Source organism: Bacillus rossius, chromosome 2 (assembly GCF_032445375.1).
Source record: "Bacillus rossius redtenbacheri isolate Brsri chromosome 2, Brsri_v3, whole genome shotgun sequence".
Classification (NCBI taxonomy): domain Eukaryota; kingdom Metazoa; phylum Arthropoda; class Insecta; order Phasmatodea; family Bacillidae; genus Bacillus; species Bacillus rossius.
The window spans coordinates 47,344,515-47,362,223 of record NC_086331.1 but is presented as its reverse complement, the minus strand read 5'-3'; the positions used below and the strand labels follow the sequence as shown (position 1 = coordinate 47,362,223).

At 33.9% G+C, this 17,709-nt stretch overlaps 2 protein-coding genes across 2 annotated transcripts in view; both read left to right on the top strand.

Moving 5' to 3' along the window:
• LOC134529269 (protein NipSnap) overlaps nt 1-17,709 on the top strand; it is a 63,869-nt gene that overhangs the window by 31,406 nt on the left and 14,754 nt on the right. The window lies entirely within an intron of this gene.
• On the top strand, nt 1,522-12,109 carry LOC134529268 (uncharacterized). The gene is made up of 2 exons (XM_063363165.1): nt 1,522-4,653; nt 5,113-12,109. Exons 1-2 carry the CDS (start codon nt 3,579-3,581, stop codon nt 5,316-5,318), a joined length of 1,281 nt encoding a protein of 426 aa, XP_063219235.1. The 5' UTR covers nt 1,522-3,578; the 3' UTR covers nt 5,319-12,109.

Below are 17,709 nucleotides of genomic sequence, written 5' to 3'. Positions count from 1 at the left end.
TTAAAATGATCGGCACAAATTATGTAATGCGTTAATGAACTATCTGGAAGTTTAAAAAGCTTGTCATTTCCACTCCTTTCCATTCCAGACATATAAAATTAGAAAAAAAAATTTCTTACATTTATTATGTTCATGCTATACACAAATTTCAATTTTAATTTTTAAACACAAATGATAGTGTTATGTTTTGCTAATATAATTTAATTTTAAACTTCATTAACAACAATTTTAGGATGCTGCAATGCATAAATAATTCTTCATACTGCGCCATTTTATACGTTAAGTGAAATAATCTCATTATTAAGAACTCTTTTTTAAAACATTAATTAATGTAAAATATTTCATTGTCGAGCTTTAGCAAACTACTTATACATGTGCAATCACTGACACGTATAGAGGGAGGTTTATAAATCAATGACTCGGTCGAAAATGTACGTGTTTGTTTCAGCATCTTTGAAATATGTAAAAATATGATCGTGTAAAACGCAGAGGAATAATCAACTGTCAAGTGTCAGGACTGAGATTATTTGTCAGAAACGTTTGTTCAAAGCTTTCAAACTAGCAATAGTTCTAATGAAGGAATAGCCCAGTCAAAATATGCTAAAGTGTCACTCGTACTCAAATTAAATCTGATGTTTTGTTACACTTTACACGTATTTAGTAGTGTCCAGGGAAAATAAAATTAAAAGTCCTGATGAATAGGTGGTGAACTAGTCAGAAACATCTTGTAAATGATTAACCCCAAAATAAAACATTTTTAATAAAAACTGAAAGTGAATTAAAAATCCTATAAGAAGTTTATTTTCACTTTTTTCATATCTCCAATATTGTTTGAGATAGTCACACTTAAAAAATGAATATTTTTTTTTAAAGATTTTATATCAAACATTTTTCCCATAGCAACTGGCCTACATATTTGTGAACCGTGCCTCTCTTATGCCAAATGGTGTCACTTGACTTTACAAGACATGTTTATGCTAGAGTCCATGATGACCCCAGAATTCCAAATTTTTGCATATCAGGGTTATTTCTCAAAGAAAAGAACTGATAGCGTTTGGTCAGACAGACCACGGAACAGATTTAAATGTGTAACATGAAAATTTTTGGGAGCCTCACACGAGGACGAGGATTCACTGATAATTTCTTGAGCAAGTGGACCTTGGGGATGACTGCAACTGCATCTGCTCATCATTGAAGAGTTTTGCGGTATTCATTTTATATCTTTGAACAACTTGATTTCTGACAATCTCGAAGAAGTAGGGATGCCACAGATTATTATAAGATCTCTGCTTAGCTTGACAATCACCCACCATTTCCTGGATTATAGCAAATCATGTCTATAGCAACTGGACTAGTAGGGGATGCCACAGTTACGTTTTTCAATGCTAAAGTAATTGGCAAGCAATCAATACAGCTTAATGTTGGAAAAATTCTAATCAAGCATTGTCACGAAAATATCAAGCTCTCCCTCTGTCGAATATTGTTACACTATTACTTTCAATTGTAATAGCTTATTTATTGATCTAGGGTTCACTCGGTTTTAGTCAAAATGATGAAATTGAAAATATGTTGTTGTTGTAATCTAATTAGTTTATTATAAGTAATTAAAACGTGAATATTTTAAATATAAAACAAAATAATTACTTTACTAATTCATATTAAATAATTAGGACTTTCCTCACATACTCGCGTCAACCTTTTTTACACAGCATCTAACTGATGAATAATGTAAAACAAAATTGGCAAGTTTTAATTCCTAACTTACCTGTCCTTGTTTTTAACTGAGAAAGGAAACATATGATGTGCCTCGTGAACTGATCCTCGTATTCTGATAACCCGTGTATGCACATTTCTTACCCTTCAGAATGTTTGACATTATAAAATTATCAATGTGAAATTAAGATAAAATAAGTAGGAAATTAACTTTTAAATTAAATCATATTTTATACTCAACACTGGCTGTAGGCCTGGTACAAAGTTCTTAGGAGCTGATTTTCATGTTACTTGAGGGTACACAATCCATCCATACAGTTATCCCAGTGACTGTCTTCTCCCGGGGTTTCATGGCTCTCAAAGGCAGTGGTAAGGAATACTTCTCTTCAAGGTCACCCAACGGTACTAATACCAGCTTCCCGTATATGGGAGGGTGAAGGGTGGTGGCATGACTTGGCCGGTAAACCTTGTACGTCCTAAGACCGCTAGGGGCGTACGCTGTCGATACGCACAGATAAAAAGCGATCGCTGCGACGGAGCTTCCTACAACAACAATTCTTCTGCGAAACCAGCCAGAAATTTTAATCTGGGCTTGAGACTTCTATATATTATATATATATATATTAAATGGTGGTATGTCAAAATTACGTAAAAATTCATTACCTAGCTGTGACTTACCAGTGACGTCAGACCTAGGTCATGTGTTCACGGGGCAATGCACAGTATACACAAATTAAACTTTTCACGTGGTCAATTTAACTTCACTTTACAGCATGTCGGTGACACGAACTCACAAGATTTTACCCTTCCAAAGGGTTATTCTCAGAAAAAGGGACAATTGATGAAAGCAACTACTTTAGTCTTATTATATTGACTAAATTTACAGCTTTTATATAACTTAACTTCAATGTAATCTTTTAAATATGTGCCATTTCACAAAATATGAGTATGTTCAGTATTAGAATTAATGAAACCCTTTAAGTTCTTGAAATATGTAGTTTAAGTACTGGCATTGACAGTTTTTTTAGTAACAATTAAAATACTGTATGAAAATGCAATAAATATAAATAAATAGTTCTGTACTACATATATATAATAACAAAAAAAAAATTGGTGGTACTCTTTTTAATGTATCTAGTTCTGTTCCCAAAGTAGCCATCAACTCCATAGACAAGAAATTGTAAAAAAAAATCACAAGATGGCATTGGCAACAATGTTTTAATTGCAACAGTTCCATAGATTAAGCCATTATGTATCATGTGGAAAAGTGATTCTCTGGTGGTAGTGAGCGATTTAGTAGGATTAAGTTATTTGAAATGAGATATTAGGTGAGTAGGTTTATTACGTATCAACTCCATGCTCTCTGAATAGTAGGTAATTAATTGCTGAAAGCATCCAGATTAATGTGAATTAAAAGCAAAGAAAGAATACTTGTAAAATATAAAACAATGTCTTCCTAACCTAAAAATTTTAATTATGGCAAAATTACACCATTTCATCAACTCCGTGGTCATCAACTCCATGGAATGTCCTGGCCATGGAGTTGATGAACTGCACGGAGTTGATGTGTACAATACATTCCCTACTGTTTGTTTGGAACATATTAAATATTTTAGGCTTTGCAGAACATAATATTACGTACCATTGTGTCTATTGTTAGCATAAGCAATCTAGTTGAATATGTTCTCTAGAATGTGTAAATTGTAAGCTAAGGCCATTTTGGATTGTGTCAGCAAAGGCAACCGACCGTGATATGTGTGTGTGCATGCTGCATGAAAATGTACGCTTACTTGTGTCAAGACTGTACAAATTAAAAATTATTGCTCAGGATACACCTGATTCATTATGTGAGAGTTTGTGTTGTAATGAGGAACAGATCATGGAGAAATGTTTGGAAAGAATATGTGCAGATTGCAAAGAAGAAAATTGTGTTTTCAAATTTTGCAAAAGAAGATACTGTGACTTATGAGAAGTGGATCATAAAGAAAGAAGTGATTGTTGTTGAAGGAAAAACCAAAACCTGTACGAAATATAAAAAGGATTCCCTTCAGTGCTCATTGGGTGATTTAGTCTCTGAATTAGAGGGCATTTTCCCCAAGTTCATGTCCCATGTAAATAACATGTGTCACCAACACAGAGAAATGGCCAAATTGAAAAAAAAATTGCCCCCTAATTCCATAGTTATTCACATGGATTTCTCAGAAAATTATAACTGTAAAGTATCCCAAGAAATCCAAGCATTTCATTTTGGTGGCTCACGCGAGCAAGTCAGTATCCACACTGTTATGGTGTACTACAGGAACGAAACATCTGAACTACCAATGAAGAAAGCATATTGTACACTGTCTGACAGCTTGCGGCATGATCCTGTCGCTATTATGGCTCATCTACAACCAATATTCACAGAAATCAAACAACTTGTACTAAGCATAACAAGTCTACACTTTCTTAGTGATGGACCAAGTACACAATATAGGAACCGCAAAATGTTTGCACTTAGTACATACATTGCTAGTTGCTTCCCAGTAGCTGAAAGTATTACATGGAATTACAGCGAGAGTGGTCATGGGAAAGGTGCGCCTGATGGTCTGGGTGGAACACTAAAGCACACAGCAGAGTACCTGGTAGCTCAAGGAAAGGACATATCTGACTTCAGTACACGTGTACTTGAGTTGACAGACCATGTGAAAGGCATAACAGTGATAAGTGTTCCGAAGGAATGTATCGAGCAGTTCTCGAATACTTTGGATCTTCGAACACCAAAACCTTTCAAAGGGACTCTCCGAGTTCACCAAGTAACATGGGCACGGAATGAAACAAATTCCAGACTACATTTCCGGAGGTTAAGCTGTTTCAGATGTCGTCCATCACGTTCACATTATGACATAGGATATCTTGATATATCCAATGATGATGAGAAACCACCAGAAATAACTCATTGTATCCTTTTGTTCATACTGTACCTAATTTTATAATGCAAGCCCTATGCTGAGACTGATTGTGTGCATAGGGACTGAAAAATATTAGCATTTTAATAATTGGCTTCCAGATTTTTACACGAGCTAGGCGAGTCTCTGAGCCAGTAAAATATTACTAACAGAAAAGAATGATCAAATACATACTATTATACATGATTGATTACAAATAGAAACAAGCTGGATTATCTACCAATAATAAAACTGATAGCGGATTCAATAAGCAAGTGTGGAGGTTAGGCAACTGCAACAAATCATCAAATTCATTAAATTTTCCAGTCCCTATATCATGAGATATGTCATGAAAGTTTGCGTTGTGGGTGCGATGTTTGTAATTTGCATGCATGCATTCATTTTTGTTTGCATCAAACACTAGCAAGTGGTGTTTATTTAATAAAATAATCATTCTTGAACATTCATGCAGCTTCTCTTCCTCAGAAGCGATTGAAATATAGTGATGTGTACAGCAGTTATGATTCAGAGTGTGAGGAAACAAAAGGAACACTTCTAAAGAAGATTCATGATGATGACTTAGTGAACACTTTTGTTGTTGTTGAATACAAATCCAAGAAAAGTGTAAGAACTACATTGGGATGGTTCTCTCGAAGGAAATGGGTGGCTTTTGTGTGAAATTTTTGCGAATCAAAACTGATGGGACATTCTATTTTCCTGAGAAAGATGACACTGTACTGGTTGATGGTTCTGACATTAGACAAGTGCTTGATGCACCAGAACTAAATCGAAGGCAAAACTATGTCTTTAAAAACATTGATACACAATTTGTGAATATAGGTTGACTTTTTTATTACTTTCATTGCTAATGTGTTGAAGGCTAATGTGTAATTCTTAAATGTTTTGAAATTAATGATTTACTAATGTTTAGGTAACTTTCACAGTGTAAGTTATGTGACATTTAAAAAGTTCTTGATGAACCAGAACTGAAACTGTTGAACCAGTTAAAATTTTTAAGCTGTTTATAAGTAGGCCCTACAGGGTAAATGATTATATTATTAAAATGGTACCAAATTTTGATTTAACCTAATATATAATGGTATATTTTCAGTAATTTGAAGTAAATATACGGTGATTTCAACTCCATGCCATTGAGCATCAACTCCGTGCCATAAAGCATCAACTCCGTGCCAAGCACACTTTTATTACCCGACATAAAATGATAAATATTGATCGTTGATTATTGCTGCTAGTTGGGTGATGACAAACTTATTATTTTTGATATGTAAAAAAAATCATACAAAGAAAAAAACATTTTCATTTTGGTTTTATGTGGTCAGGTCAATTGTCCCTTATCTTAAGAATGACCCCAAAAAGAGTCCAACACACACATGATACAGTCGAGTTTATACATGATGTCTTAGTGTATATATGCGTATACATATATGAATGCTGCTGTGCATCGCCAGTCTGGGGCAACACGTCATCAGCATGTTGGTGACATGAACCTTACCCCTTTAGATTTCAAAGATTTTTGGTACATAAAAAGATGAAAAAAATTTTTTAATGTTTTGGGCTTATAGTTTTGAAGTAATAGTAATTCAAAAATGTAAAAAAAATCATATTTTTCGCAGTATTTAAATACAGTAAAAATGTGATAACTTACAAACTATTGGGCATAGAGAGCTCAAACTTGTTTTATTCTCTTCAGTTTTAATGGGCTTTAACATGATATATAACATGACTGTCTTTCATCAACTTCATTTTTTTTTCAAACAAGTTAAAACATGTATTTCAAAAAATTTCAAAAACACCCATTAAAAATTTTTTTAGAAAAATATATGTATCGGCACATGCTAAAAGAGCCTCAGTCACAAAAAATGGCAAAAGTGAGTTAAGCATAAAAATCACATGTTATAGGATAGCTTCAACTATTAATGCTAAAAGCGATTGAGTCACACATGCAGGTTAGCTAATATTAGCAAGGGAAATTCTTAACGTATGCTAAAAGGGTTTCTTAGAGACAGATTTATTCATTTTTCTCCAAACTGGGTTGATTGAACTGAGGCCCTTTTAGCATGTGCCGATTCATTAAGTTTTTTGTATAATAATAGGCTACACCTATACACCTAGTTTCATAATGGACCAATAATAGACTCATCTTAAAAACTAATAAAGTCTTAATAGTGCTTAAGCTAAATTTACTGTTAAATGTTGCCCAAGAGTGAGCATATAATATTAAATTTTCTAAATACGAATAACATCAAAGTTTTGTAACTGAATAATCAGAATTTATATATTATTTCTCTAGCCTGTTTTTCTGTTGGTTTGCGAGATCTTCCTTATTCCTTTATCAAATTTCATGATTTACTCATCATTTTAAAGCTTATTGTGCCTGCTAATGACGAAAAATAGACCCTTGGTCTAAAAACGTAGCACTTTTCTTAAATTTGAGATTTAAAATCATCTATGTAATAGGTCCTTTAATCAATGCGTCGATTTTTCTATAGATATCGAATCGGATTCGATGAATATTGAATCGGATACCCACTTGAAACATTGTTTACATATTTCTTTTTTAAATTGCACTTCCGTCATAATAACAGATTTTATGATAAAGAAATCTTAGAGACTCCTTCAACTTAACCAAAAAATCCACCAAAAAACCACTTAACCAAAACTTCTAGCACGTCAGACTTTTCTTATAAGTACTTTTGAAATTGCTGTTGATGTTTCGTATCACAAACATAACCTACAAACATAACCTCTTACATTTATTTCTTATAGCATCAGTTAGTATTGAAGATACGTACAACCAAAAAGTGAACGATGATCACATCATCACGTCCAACATTGTATTTAAAGAGGTTTTATAAACGTTTATATTATTGGTATGTTTTAATATAATACTTCTGTAAAAAAAAATGTGTAACAGCTATTTGTACTGATGTGTTTAATTTCATGTCTTCTTTTGTACCAACACCCATTTGCTTTTTTCTATTCTTCTTCAAAATGTAATTTCTCCCAAATTTTTAAATAATGGAACGCCACACGAAACAATTTGGTACACACTGCGGAATTCCGCACGGGTCGACTAGTATATACATATTGAACTCAATAAGCCTATAAATATGTTTATTAATTACATATTTTAATGTTTCAATGTGTTTGTAATAACGGCCACCACAATATTTTTAAAAATATAAATTGCATAACTGAAGAAAAAAGCAGAAAACCTTTTAATACAAGTCTCAGCTATACACAAGTAAGCTATTTACTTACCAATTTTCAGGATGAAACAGGATTTGAATTATTTTACAAATAAAATTGTTTGAATTGTTTCCATATTTACTAGAAAGTAATTTTCATAAATTGTATTAATAAAGAAATAGCACATTTTTAACAAATTTTAGTACTAGTAGTAATATCACATTGTTAAGAATTTTTAAATTTATGTATATTGTTTATGTAATTTTGTTTCTATACTTTTACTGAATCTTGATTTCATAAAAATCTTTCTAAAGCATGCGATGAAACACTAATTTCAGTTTTACTTAACGTGTACACTCCTCCGATTGTTGTCACAGGATTTACTACTCCTAGAATTGAATTATTATGTACTGTTAGTATGTCATTTGGTTTGGAGTAAAAAAATGAGGAGGCTGGCTCTTTAGGATCTAAAAAGCTACTGTAAATTCATTTACATCATTTTTTTGAAGAATACAAGCAAGCCATCATGATTTGTCGTACACTACTATAACATGACCAGAATCAATTTTCTGTAAAGATGTAGGTGTTAAGTAATCAACTTTTGTTACAATTTCTGTCACACTTTGTGCACTTGATTTGATGAGAATGATTTTGTCAGAAGACGAATTTCAGAAATCGGCATAAACGTATGCAGTTTGTGAGTACCTTCAGTTTCTTTTAAATCGTAATCATCAGCTGTGCAGTATTAAAAGTTTATGTCGGGAATATTGTCGTTAGCAAACTCAAAAAGTTTTGGAAGCTAGTCTTTTAACTGTGCCACCTAATCCATCACAGGCACACTTGCCGTGTGATGTAGCGAAGAACTGCCATTTTGCTTTGACTTGAAAATCATTCTTGTGTAGGCGCAGATTTAAAAAATTCTAAAGTTATTTTTCTAACTCAGTGGGAGTGTATCTTTCAGTATTTGCATAATTTTTCTTTGAAAAGTATAGAATACTATTGTATTGTGTTGCAAACACTCTGAAATAACAACGTAATCCACATGTCATAGTTTTTCTTGCCAATGATAATATTGTGATGAAGCCTTACGGATACAATAGAAAATAATTAACTACATAATCATGGACGTGAGGGAGAGTGTGTGTGAGGCGGATAATCAAGCAGTGTTACTACTATCTGGGGCAAAAAATAACGTAACTCGCAAACAAAAAGCTAGGCAGAGACTTGACAAACAACAAAATACTGGGGAAAAAAAATTCTGCGAGAGGTATTTTAACATGTATAATTAAATCAATACCTGTAATTGTGTAGTTTCCCTTCCATAAGGAAGGTGCCGATTGTATGACACAGTACTTATACTAACAACTTCGAGATTAGTTTGAGAAAAAAAAACACTTAAAACTAAGTTGCATAAAAATAAATATTTTTTAAAAACAAAACATAAAAAACCTCAGACTTTTAAACATTCAATGTCAGAACAGATGGGATATTAAATAAAATAATCTTACAAATTCTAAAATGAAAAAAATATTAAAATTACTTACAACCGGGCCTTATTTATCGCAGGAGCATCAAGTTCAATATGTATACATTCTGATTATTCAGTTATAAAACTTTGATTTTATTCATATTTCAAAAAAGTAATATTAAATGCTCACTGTTGGGCAACATTTATCAGTCCATTTGGCTTAATCACTTTGAGACATTATTTTTTTAATGATCCCATTGTTGGTCCATTATGAAACAGGGTATATATTACACAAATAACATATTTTTCTAAAATAAATTAAAAGGGGTGTTTTTGAGATATTAAAAAAAAATTATTTTTAACTTGTTTGAAAAAAAAAATTAAGTTGGTCATAAGACAGTCGCGTTATATATCAGGTTAAAGCCCACTAAAACTGAAGAGAATAAAACAAGTTTAGCTCTCTATGGCTAATAGTTTTTAAGTTATCAAATTTTTACGGTATCTAAATATTGTAAAAAAAATTTATGCTTTTGAATTGCTATTACTAAAAAAATTCAATAGCCCAAAAGATTTCATATTTTGTATTTTTTAACTGTTCCAGGGGTACAATAATAAGTGCACCAAAAATTATCAAAATTTGAAATGGTAAGGTTGATTTCACATGGTTTGACCCTAAGAGTTATTTGCAAAAATCTCTTAAACTATCATTGAAAATATTTTAGTACCTGTTTTGTGCCTAAAATATAATTTGGAAATCTCTACATGTAGCAGCAATTCTTCACGTCACAAAAATTAATTTTTCCTTGATTTTTTCTTAGCAAACTCATTTACAGGGTCTACAAAGTTAGTTTTCAAAGTTACAACTTTTTCAGTGTACATTACAACTAAACAACTTATCATTTAGAAGGGTTGCTTTCTTAGCATTTTTGACTCTGCTTAAAATGGAAAAAAATATCTGCAGTACAGTTTGGTATTGGTTAAGGTCAAAATCATTCTAATTGCGATTTCAAGATTGGGAAAAGTGCTTGATAAATTCAGTTCTTTAATATAAGAATACCCTTTGGATAAGTATTTGAATATTTCAAGTTTAACATACATTTGAAAATGGATGCACTCATTTACAAAGTCTGAACTAATATCTTCAGAGTACAGTGAGCAAAGTTTCAAAGCAGCATTCTTGACTTCTGATGGTTCAGCAGGGTGGCTACAGACCGGGAAAACCGGGAAAAGTCAGGGAAATTTAGTATGTCAGGGAGAACAGGGAAATGTCAGGGAATTCTGGCCAAGGTGCAGGAAATTTTTTGTTGTAAAGTATTTTTGCGATTTCTCATTTTTATACACTATTTTAATGCATTTTATTTTATTTCAACCACATTAAAATTGTATCTACCCATTTTACTCCCACATTTTTTTTCCCTTAAAAAAAACCGCGAAAATTCAGGGTGTGTGCTTGCATTTGATGCTGGCCCACCGGACCGTGCCGACATCCTCAAGCTTCTTGAATGCGCCGCAGCCGGACCGTGTCGAGCTGGAGAAGCCTAAGATGTACATCAAGTTCTGTCCCTGCCCGAACACGCCCGAATATTCACCTTCGACCAACCTCGGGATTTGTTTTATTTTTGAGCAGGAAAAATGAATTCAAATTTTTAAAGTGGTCGGTTAGGTTAGCTACATTAAAACACTTTAAAACACTATGGACGGTTAGTTAGGTTAGTATAGCTACATTAAAATAAACAGAGAAATATAAATATATATAAAAATAAACCCGAGGTTGGCCGAAGGTGAATATTCGGGCGTGTTCGGGCAGGGACAGAACTTGATTTACATTTTAGTTTTCCCGTCGAGCTGCGTCCAGCGAGTGCCGAGCACGTCATCAACGTAATGGCGGACGGACAGTTCGATTGTTCGAAAACAATTGTCTTAGCCATGCACGCGTGTGCCTTGCGTGCGTGCATGTTGACTAGTTGGATGTAGTTTTCCGTGAATAACATCGTGGAATTTTTGTCAGAAGTGTGAACATAAACAACTGGTTTTATTTATTTATTAGCTGTTTTGAAGTGCCATCATGCAAGTTTGCCATTCGACATGCCTTTGCGAGTGATAACTGCAATTTCTCATCATCAAGAGTGCTTCTGTGTTATGAACGTCGACCATAGTAATGCATTAATGTTAATTCAGTAGAAGACTATTTGAAACACGTAAAATCTAATATAAGTTTTAAAAAACGTCAGGCATTTGAGTTATGGTTTAATATTTTTAATTTTTCAAACTTAACCACCACTTAGTTGCCATGTCGAAATTCAGAAAAACAGCATTTAACGAATCATGGCTTTTAGATCTAGACTTCAAGAACTGGCTAAGAGAATCGCCCGGGGATCAATACTCTGCCATGTGTACTTTTTGCCATACAAAATTCAGTCTAAGTAACATGGGTAAACGAGCCGTAAGAAGTCATATCACCAGCAAGAAACACCAACTTTTGTTGAGTAATGTTTTCATTTAATTTAAAGTGAAATATAATAAATGAGGTTGGTAATTTACTGTTTGGATACAATATGCATTGAAAGAAATTCTAGGGGAAATGGTTAAGTTACGTCACAACAAAGTATTTTAACAGTTGGAAATTTCGGGGAAATGTCAGGGAATTTTTCGGCAGAGTATCTGTAGCCACCCTGTTCAGATGAGCAAGTCAACTAAAGAGGTAACACTTAAAATCTTGAAGTTGCTATTTCATAAGCTCTTTTCCTTTTTACCAAGTTGGTTATAAGTGAGTCCATCCTTCAATCCCACGTATTTCACCTTCATCTGAAAATTTTTTTGCTTTTAACCAAGGGGGGGGGGGGGGGGGGGGCTGAGCTATGCATCAATTGCAAACACAGCTGACCCTACTCCCTTGATTCCTTTTCAGTTATAGGAGGAGAGCCGAATGGAGGCTCCAGTCCTGTTCACTTAGTGTCGAATGGATGACCTGTAGTTACTAGAAAGCAGTTATAGGTTTAGAGACATGGAACCATTGATCAAACAAAAAAAAATCAGAATTCAAAACATTGACTCTAGTGTTTTCAAGGGGAAAAAATGCAAATCTCTTGCACATGAAATACTGTATACAGGCCCACAGGCGGAAAAGTCTTTAAAATAGTTTACAATATTAGGACTGTTAAAAAGTCTGTGCGCGTGTATCAAGCTCTTATATAACATCTAAATAAATGGTCTGAACATGTGAATAACATAGGAAAAGATTAAGTGCAATTACAAATATTTTACCAAATCAACTTACAAAGATAGAATAAATATTCGCACAAAACAAGTTATAGTAAGTGTGCCTTTACAATCAGTATGATAACTTGTACATTCTTTACTACCCAAAACAAGATAGTTATAAATTCACAACTTTAAAGTTACAAAAACCTAGGCAATGCATTACGTGCCAAAGTTACAGTTGTACACAGTAACTTACTTTACAACTACATCTTTACATAAGCTATATATAAACGGAGCACCTTCAAGTTCAAGCAATTCCATGACTAAATGTTACAAAATGTCTACTGACAAATACTTGCATCACATTCAGGTAACATAAGAGGCATTACATTTCATATAAGTGAACTCTATTCCGTTCTCGAAACCTGCTAGCATGACACAATACATGCATCTGCAATGAAATCCCTAAGGCCCTATAAAGGGTTACAAGCATGAAAAGTAATGTGCGAGTAACACAATGAAATTCAGGGAAGTTAAGGCAGAATCCTTAGGTGCTGCACCCTACATAATTTAACATGACCAGATCAATTCTCGTAAATCAACACGCCAATCACGCCAATTATGAAGGGATGTCTCTACATTCTTCACACAATGCATTGAATGCTTACAAATACTCGCGTAAAAAATCAGTGACCATGCCAATGAACCAGTTGTGAGGCCAAAATGACATTCTCACATCATGAGTTCTAACTAGTCCGAATTTTCTCATCAAGCTAAATGAACGCATTATAGAAATCGTGAAATGAACTAAATTATTGAAAATATTAATGCCAAACGTAATTTTGACAGACGGGGCCGTAGTGAAATTTAGAAAATTGAAAATTACTACTAAGTTCGGAGATGACTTACATCTGACATGTCGCCCTCGTGCAAAGACCCAGCAAAACTAAATTAACAGATGTACATTTTGCCAGCTCGGAGGCAAGACAGCGAAGAAGGCTCGATACTCGCCAATGCCATAAGTTTGCACAAAAAACTACTGCGCAGGCTCAAGGGAAAGCTAAAGAGGGGAAAACGGGTGGGGTTAGTCTCTTGTTGCGGGCAAGCTCCTCGAGGCAAGGCACAAAGTTTAAATGTCTGTTGCCAGCGATCCTGACACTGGCTCTGTTTCCTTACTCTTGAGTAGCTGGGAACATCACATCCAGCCATTTTCATTGCAGATTGTTCTTAGATATCAAACTTTTTTTTGTAGAAATCCTTCCAATGTTTTAAGTTATTTCAAGATTACGACTTTCACACTGTAAGTTGTTAGAACATTTGTCTACTCTTTCCAAAATGTCATTCCACATAAATAACAGAAAAGTGGTTTCAAAATTCTGAAACTTTCTCAAGGTTTTATGCTTCAAGTCTACAAGCAGGTTTCACACTGGGGTCTTCAGATAGCTGCCTCAATGATTTTCGTATTTCCTTGTAACCTTTTACTAAAGATAGGACAGTATCTGTTCGTGCAGACCATCTTGTTTCTGACAAGGATTTTATCACAGGTTTATGGTTTTTTGCCAAGTATTGTTTCAGAATATTCCACCTGTATGTTGAAATGGAAAAGTGTTTATTCAATTCCTGGACAAAACCAAAAACCAGTGCAGCATTCAGCAATAGTAGAACCAACAAGATTTAATAAATGTGTAGCGCACTGTTTGTATTCAGCAAGGGATCAGTGCTGTTTTATTAGGGCCTAAAGACCTTAGTAGGGTCCTGACATGTTGGAGGCATTGCCATAACTTTGGCCCCTACAATTCTTGATACTGATATTAAATCTTTCAAGACTGGAATGCTGGAATATGTATGCAATATTACAGGCGGAAGCTTGATAAGTCTTTCTACAGATTTTGGTTCTGTTTGAACCGTTTGAGGTATATAGCATAAGAAGATAATAGTCAACTGGTCAATGTGAGAGCAATCAGGGGTCGAATCTACTGTAAGAGAGTAGTATCTACCTTCTTTCACTTCCTCAACTACGGTTTTAAGCATACAGTTATCCATCAGTTCAATAAATTCATTACATTTTTTAGAAGACAGGTATGAGGTGTGCCTTTGACCCTTATTACCATATTTCCCAATGTGCTGGGCGAGTAATCAAGGCATCCAAGAAATAAATTGTTTGAAGTTGATCCAAAATTTTCATTATCTCCTTAGAATGGTAAACCCCTAACTGCCAAAATTCTGAAAACTGAAACTATTCTTGATAGTTCACTTTGCCAGTCGTGAAGTACTTCTGCTGACAGCACAGTCAATGACATGTGTGATGTACGTAAGAATATTACGCCTATAATCATGGGGCTGTTCATGGTGTTTAAGTAGTTCGTAGCTGTGCTTCCAGTCATTAAAACTAGTGGAAAAATGTGTTTTTGCATTGACTGGTTGGAATAAACAGTTTGGAATACAGAATACTTTACCGGTTGTCTGGGAGTATAACAATCAATCTCTTAAAACTACATACTCATTAGGAAGAGTGCTTTTAAACATAGCTAGAGACAAAGTTCATTTGGCGTCATTGTAAGTTTGTTGAGATTTCGAAAAATCCTCCATTAAGTTTTGTTTTGGACATTTTTTAAGAACATTCTCAATGACTAAGTTTGACTTGATATTCCAAGTAGGACAATTATCTATAGAAAATGAAATAGTTAAGCCTATCTCTGCCTCTGCATGTGAGCTAGTTAAGTACTGCTGCTGTTGAACAACTTCAGGTTCGTCATCAAGGTTTACACTAACACAAGATTGGTCAATCTGTGTCTCTTGCAGGTCTTCTTTTGTAAAGTTCAACGACGTTGGTGACTGAAGTCAATGGTCTTGGTGAGTCATCCTGACACTAGGAGAATGGGGTTGAACGAGTCAAACTCAAAGTAAAATATGTTCTGATTTTTGGCACTTTCTTAAGCAGTTCAAGTTCGTCAAACTGCTTTCAGCAGCATTTTTTTTATATTCGGCACCACTCAACTTTTTACTCTTAATAACATTATAACTGACTCAAAATAACTAAATATTGTAATGAAAATAAAACAAATTAAAGCGCACACGTGACATGCGTCTCAACTTGAACTAAGGAACAGAATTCATAGAAGAGAGACTGAAACAGGGTGTGAGCGAGACAGAGACATTCCCCCTCCATTGCAATATTCTCACTGCGCTGCCCACGCTGGCATTCCCCTCGTTACCCCAATCACCTGGCTTACCCCGGCCACCCTACCTCTTCCACCCCACTCATCAAACATATCAGGTCATCATTGCAACAGGTTGTGTGTTCACCTACGACAAGTGCGGGCATATTACATGCTTTTCTGTTGTGCTTTAAATTTTAGTATTTTACTTTCTTTTTTTTTTAAATCAGATTGTTACCGTAAGTTAAAAAACTTATTTTTCATGTCCCAAATTCTCCCACCCCCCAAAAACTGGCATTCTGGGCAAATGTCCAGTTTTTCCATTTGTAAATTGGTGCGTGGCTACCAGGGTAGCCAACTTCTACTATTAGAAATACTTCAGACGTGCCTATAGTTTGAATGTAGATAAATTATTCACAAATGTGCTATTTTATTATTGTAAGTTACACTAGCCTTACTTGTTACGTGAGTACAATTAAATTGATCTTTCTGCTACTAATAATTAATTAGTTACCATTGTCAATGTGTGCAAGGCAAATGTGCCCGTTTTTGTTTAACAATTCATTACAGGTTGATTAACCTTCATGAGAACATGTCATAGATATCATTGAGTTGGTAAATAAAGTACTTGTACAAAGTGAACACTCAATGCTATTGAACATTCATATTTTTTCTTCATAATTGTGCTACAAGGTGGCAATCTTGACAAAAATGAATATGGTTTTGTCAAGCTTTTAGTTTACACTAAAGGAGTCGCAATTCAATAAATTGTTTGCATTATTCATTAACTAAATGTTTAAATGCTAGCCTTCTATGTATACATACATTAATTAGTCAAAATATGTTCAAAATCTCTATAAGGAAACTAGGTATTTTTTCTTAGCATGTGGAGTAGCAGTCCTGCAATTTATTTATAGTGGTTTGTAACATTTTACTTAGCTGATATAACATTGGGAGATTGAAGAAAAGCATATCAATGTTGTTTATTCTTCTGTCCTTGTAATATAACACACACAGTACATAATGAAATTCATGCATATTTCACAATAATTCCTATTACTGAGTGAGATTTATTGCAGCTAGCACACCAGGAATTTTCTCCATGCCATGTTGACTTATTTGTTTTGCCAAGATTCAACACGTGCAATATGTGATATAAAATTAATAGAAATTATGTTTCTCATATTTGAAAGTAAAGATTTTAGGGTTTTATAAAGTTGAAATCAAATATAGTAAATTACTTGATGTCTTAATTACAAATAAAATATAATAGCTTGAAAACTTTTATTTATTTTATTCAAGGTTTGATTTAGCATTGAGCTATTAGATTAACGGGCGTGTGTCCACCCCTTGGTACTAAGTAAATATAAAATTGCAGATGCTGATTGTCACCTTAAACCAAAATTAGTAATGTTTTAAATGTTTTGATTTCACATTTAAATAAAATATATGCCTATAATTATTTGTACTGTGCAAAATAAAGTGATATTTAAATATGTCAGTCATGTATACACCAGTGTTAAATGAAATGACGAGAATTTAACTCTACAATTGCTTCAAAGAAAATTCTTTTTGTCAAATTTGACTCATCGTTTACAAGCTTTGATTTAACTTCGACTTTTCTGAATCCTCGAACACCGCAACCTCACAATATATTTGTAGCTATTAAAATAATGGCAACTCATTGGCTGTAAGCTCAGCGTGATTACAGGTCACAAAAGTCGTGAAAAAGTAACAAAACTGAAGGATTGTTCACAAAAGTCCCGAAATAAACTGTAACGGTGCTAAAAGTCACGAAATTTTAATTTTCATTAGCCTGCTTCTAAATTGCATTTTGTTTGTTGACTGCTCTCTTCAGTTTATAGCCGCACATTAAATATAAATAATTGGTGACTGTCCACATAAAACCTGCTGTGCTGCTAATTTTAGTGGATTTTCCATAATTATTACTGATTTACGTCCAGTATTCGGTTAGAGAATTACGGATTGTTATTTATTATTGAAGATAGAAACTAGTGACACGTCAGAAATA

Bases quoted from the DNA above. Each gene is read 5' to 3' on its own strand.
- LOC134529268 (XM_063363165.1), top strand. From the start codon at position 3,579: ATGAGGAACAGATCATGGAGAAATGTTTGGAAAGAATATGTGCAGATT. The intron at 4,654-5,112 runs GTATCCTTTTGT...ACATTCATGCAG, and splicing joins ACCACCAGAAATAACTCATT to CTTCTCTTCCTCAGAAGCGA.